The sequence below is a fragment of the Penaeus chinensis genome, chromosome 33 (genome assembly GCF_019202785.1).
Source record: "Penaeus chinensis breed Huanghai No. 1 chromosome 33, ASM1920278v2, whole genome shotgun sequence".
Lineage (NCBI taxonomy): Eukaryota > Metazoa > Arthropoda > Malacostraca > Decapoda > Penaeidae > Penaeus > Penaeus chinensis.
Window position 1 is genome coordinate 1565224 of NC_061851.1, and position 4336 is coordinate 1569559.

Sequence of the window (4336 nt, forward strand, 5' to 3'; positions counted from 1 at the left end):
GAGCAACACATATAACTGATTTATTCCTTGAAAATGATTATTGCTTCTATCACTCAGTAAACGACAGATCTTGACATAACCTACAACACAGTATCAAGTGCTGCTTTTAAAAAGAGCAAAAGACATTTGATACAAATTCAGGTGATCGTAACTTTACTAATCTTTTCCTTGTACAATAAATATACCTAGGAGCCTGAACTGAATTCATGAATGTCTAAGTTTCTTTTTGGAAATATTAGTGTATTCATTTACTAAATAATGGTTTGTTCTAAAATAAATTAATGAAACAATTATATATTAACAAAAAACAAAATATATCACATAAAATGTATCTGATTCATAGTATTTGTATTATGATTACTGTTTCTTGATATAAGACTCATCCAAGTTTAATAACTAAAAAGCAGAGCCATTGATAGATAATTTTAAACAGTTATGAAAAAGGAAGGGGGAAGGCAAGGAAAACATGACTGAGAAATAATGAGAGTAAAGTGGAAGGAATGAGGAGAGAGACACAGTAAGTTGATGAAATGGGGAAAAATGAAAGAAAAGAAAAGAAAAGAAAAGAAAAGAAAAGAAAAGAAAAGAAAAGAAAAGAAAAGAAAAGAAAAGAAAAGAAAAGAAAAGAAAAGAAAAGAAAAGAAAAGAAAAGAAAAGAAAAGAAAAGAAAAGAAAAGAAAAGAAAAGAAAAGAAAAGAAAAGAAAAGAAAAGAAAAGAAAAGAAAAGAAAAGAAAAGAAAAGAAAAGAAAAGAAAAGAAAAGAAAAGAAAAGAAAAGAAAGAAGAAAAGATGAAAAAAAAAAAAAAAAAGACAGTGTGAGTCTGTGCCTTGGATATTCATGACTGTGGACATGAGCAGAGCATGTGAGTAACCATGTGCAAGGCATGATTCTGTCATGATGATATGTGGATGTTGGTTCCTATCAGCATCAACTCTCTAACCTTGTATGAAAAAAAGACAGATAACATATAAGAAATATAACAGATCTAGAATACACAACCATATAATAATGTCCGTGTAGGATAGATTCTTTATTAAATAAATTAATTATACATCAAATCAACAAATCCATAAATAATAAGTCCATAAAAACATGCTATCTAATAACATGTTAGAGATTAAGACTCTCCAAGTCAAGTATGCTATCACAAATTGCATTTAACTGATCTATGTATAAAATACTCTAGCCAAAAACGTCATGGCATTGTAATTAATATGTATGCTTTTTTGAATAAGGTATTCATTTCATTGTCAGTATATATAATTTCCAATAGAAAAAAATATTTTGATAATCTGAAGTAATGGTATAAAAAGGAACTAAATACAGTACTCTTTTCAGCTTTGGCAACTAAATAAATAAACTAAACATGTAAAAGTCTTTAACACAAAGAGTATTCTGTACTATTTTAATTCACAAATTTATTGTGAATATAAACATGACCCTTAAGATCATAACTCGATGAAAGTACAATACATGTTGCACACTATATACAAACTGTGAGGTATTAGAATTTAATACACACATAAGAGAGGAAGAAATACATTAAAAAATGTGAATAGATCTACTTTCTAAACTATATGAACCATATATATACTGAAAATATGAAATTATAATGCTAAAGGTAATATCTGCTTACCTTAGGCCTGTATGTGGAAATTCTCTATGTTGCCTAATGACAAACCTTTAACACCAATTAATCTTATAAAAAAAATGATTTACATTTAATGAAAAAGAAAATGACAACTTTTTCTTATCATGACTTTAACTACACACTGCTAATATTTAAAATTTGCTAACACCTTGCAAGCTACTTTAACTTAAGCTAGGTAAATTCTATGATGTGAATCAAGAATTTCTATTGTGTCAATCTGACAACTTAAGTTCTACCTAAAGAACACAATAACTGGGGTGGTATAAGATATCCTCACTAGCTGATCTATTTACTGGTCACACAAACTGTGAGGAAAATGTGTCATAGCTTTGTGTAGCTGAGAGCTGAGAAGACTGGCTAATGTTCACCTGGGGTGTTGGATTAGCTATCATAACAAGAGGATTTGGATCTTCACAACTTGAGGTGATTCCATTATTACTATTTGTGGACTTGCCAGACATTGTGACTTCCACAGTTGCATTGTGATCTGGATGAATTGATGATGGGGTTAAAGTTGTGGCTTCTGTCATGACTGGTATATCATCACTGGTGGTAGGAACCTGGTAAGTGACATAGGTCCAGCTGTGAGGAGCTGTTCCAATGACAGAGCCACCTGCTACACTAACACAGTTTCCAGGAAGGACATGACTTGGCAAAAGCTGTCCAGGTACCATCTGGCCTGGAACAATTTGGCTTGGTACAACCCCCACAGGATAAAGTGTACCAACTGATGTTGTGGATGGCATTTGTGCTTGACAAGTGTAGGTCCTATCGTGGCACACTGTCATATCTCCTGGGTAGCCCGAAACTGGGGTAGATGCTTCAACCAGATGTACACTAACACTACTGGGTCGATTCATTCCTTCTTCATACTTATCACCTTCTAGACTTCCAGGGAAGTCCAGCTTGCTGCCTTGAGTGTACATATACTGAGTCATACTTTCTTCTGGGAGCCCAAGAGATGCTGCTAGACTACTCGCCACAGTTGACAAAGCCTCAGCCTCTGATGATGAGTGTGAGTTTATGCTTGTTAAAGTTTCACACATTCCCTCAACACTCAGGCTTCTTTCTTCCATGCTCCTTTCAGGTACATTTTGTGGATCACTAGAGGTCATAGTTCTTTCCTCCTGTTGTTGAACGTCTGCTGTCTGTTCCCCTGTGCTTCCAGCTGAAGTTTGTGCTATGTTATAAAGAGCTCTGTGGTTGGACTTACAGTGTGCCTTCAAATTATATGATCGAGCAAAAGTCTGGGGACAATATGGACACTTGTGGCTAATGCTTGGTTTGTTTTGACATAACTTAGTTTGCATGTGGCCCTGCAGAGCCCCAAAAGAGCGAAATGCAACTCCACAGACAGAACAAGTGTAATTATCAGCATTGGCATGTTGTGATCTGTGTTTCAGTAAGGCTGCTTCAGTCATAGCAACATGATCACAAAGATCACATTTTGGAAAAGTTATGTTTCTAGGTGTTTTGTTGTGTTCTGTATATAAATGATATGCCAACTCCAGCTTCCTTCCAGGTCTAAATCCACAAATGCTACACAGACGTGCCTCACTCTTACTGTGTACATCTTTCATGTGCTGTTGATAACTACAGTAATCACTAAATTCTAGGGGCTCATTAAGAAAACAGGTAAAACAGGCATATGGTACACTCTCAACATTTGCTAAAATAGCGCTACTTTTTTCTTTATGTTCATATAACACATGCTTTTTGAATGTAAAGTATGTTGTAAAAGATAAGTCTCTACATTCTGGGCAGTCAAAAGTTTGAGAACTTTGTGCTCCTCTTGTGGTCGAGTTGTCACCCTTAGGTACAGAACCTGTGGAACTTTTAGAAAGCTTACTTCCTGGCTTAGCTTTGGATTCATTTTCACTTAAAACAAGGTACTGAACTTTGGATTTTACCAGTTTTCCACTGCCAGCCTTATCATTTCCTTTCTTCAGAATTTTAAGACGTATATTTTTCTTGTCTTTTACTAAATGAGGATATTTTTTCAAAACCTCTGAGATAATTTTTGCATGATTAGACATGTCACCCTGACTTACACCTTGACTAGTTGACTGGCTTGGGGAATTGCTATCTTTTTTGTTCTTATTTTTCACATTTCTGTGACTAGACTGAGATTCACTGGTCTCTGACTCCCCAAGAGCTAGGTTCACAAGAACTTTCTTCTTCAAAGATAATGTCAGTTTGACAGGAGAAGATACCTCCTCACTTGATCTGAAACTTCCAACAGTTTTTTGGACATCCAGAAGTGACTGTGATGGTTCTTTTGCATGAGAGTAAGTTGCAACTTCATTAATCAGTTCATTGTTCTCGTCTAGAGGAAAAGAAACACGTTTCTTTGTTCCTGGTGAATTCTTCTTATCTTTTTTCCTTTTAAGTATTGATTTCACTGATGTGCTCGACTGATTCATTCCTGGAGACTCGTGTTTAAGATGTTCATCGTTAGTTGTGTGAGATGAGCAATCTGATGTGACAGTAGAGCCACTGTGCATGAAGCTCATACTATTGTCACTTGATTCAAAGGATTCCTCTAGGTTTGATTCACTGTCATCAGAGTCTCTATCTTCTAACTGTCTGCAAATATTGGAAATTTTCTCCATTAAATCATCACCATCTCTTCCAGCATCATCATCAACTATATTTTCATTCTCCTGAGAACCAACTATATGGCC

General features: G+C 35.0%; 1 protein-coding gene across 3 annotated transcripts in view; it reads right to left on the reverse strand.

Moving 5' to 3' along the window:
• Positions 1-815: 815 nt before the first annotated feature.
• LOC125043329 overlaps positions 816-4336 on the reverse strand; it is a 28913-nt gene continuing 25392 nt past the window's right edge. For all 3 annotated transcript variants that reach the window (XM_047639411.1, XM_047639409.1, XM_047639410.1), the window contains one exon: positions 816-4336. This exon is cut by the window's right edge and continues 454 nt beyond it. In XM_047639411.1, coding sequence (XP_047495367.1) covers positions 1949-4336 — 2388 coding nt within the window. In that variant the 3' untranslated portion in view covers positions 816-1948.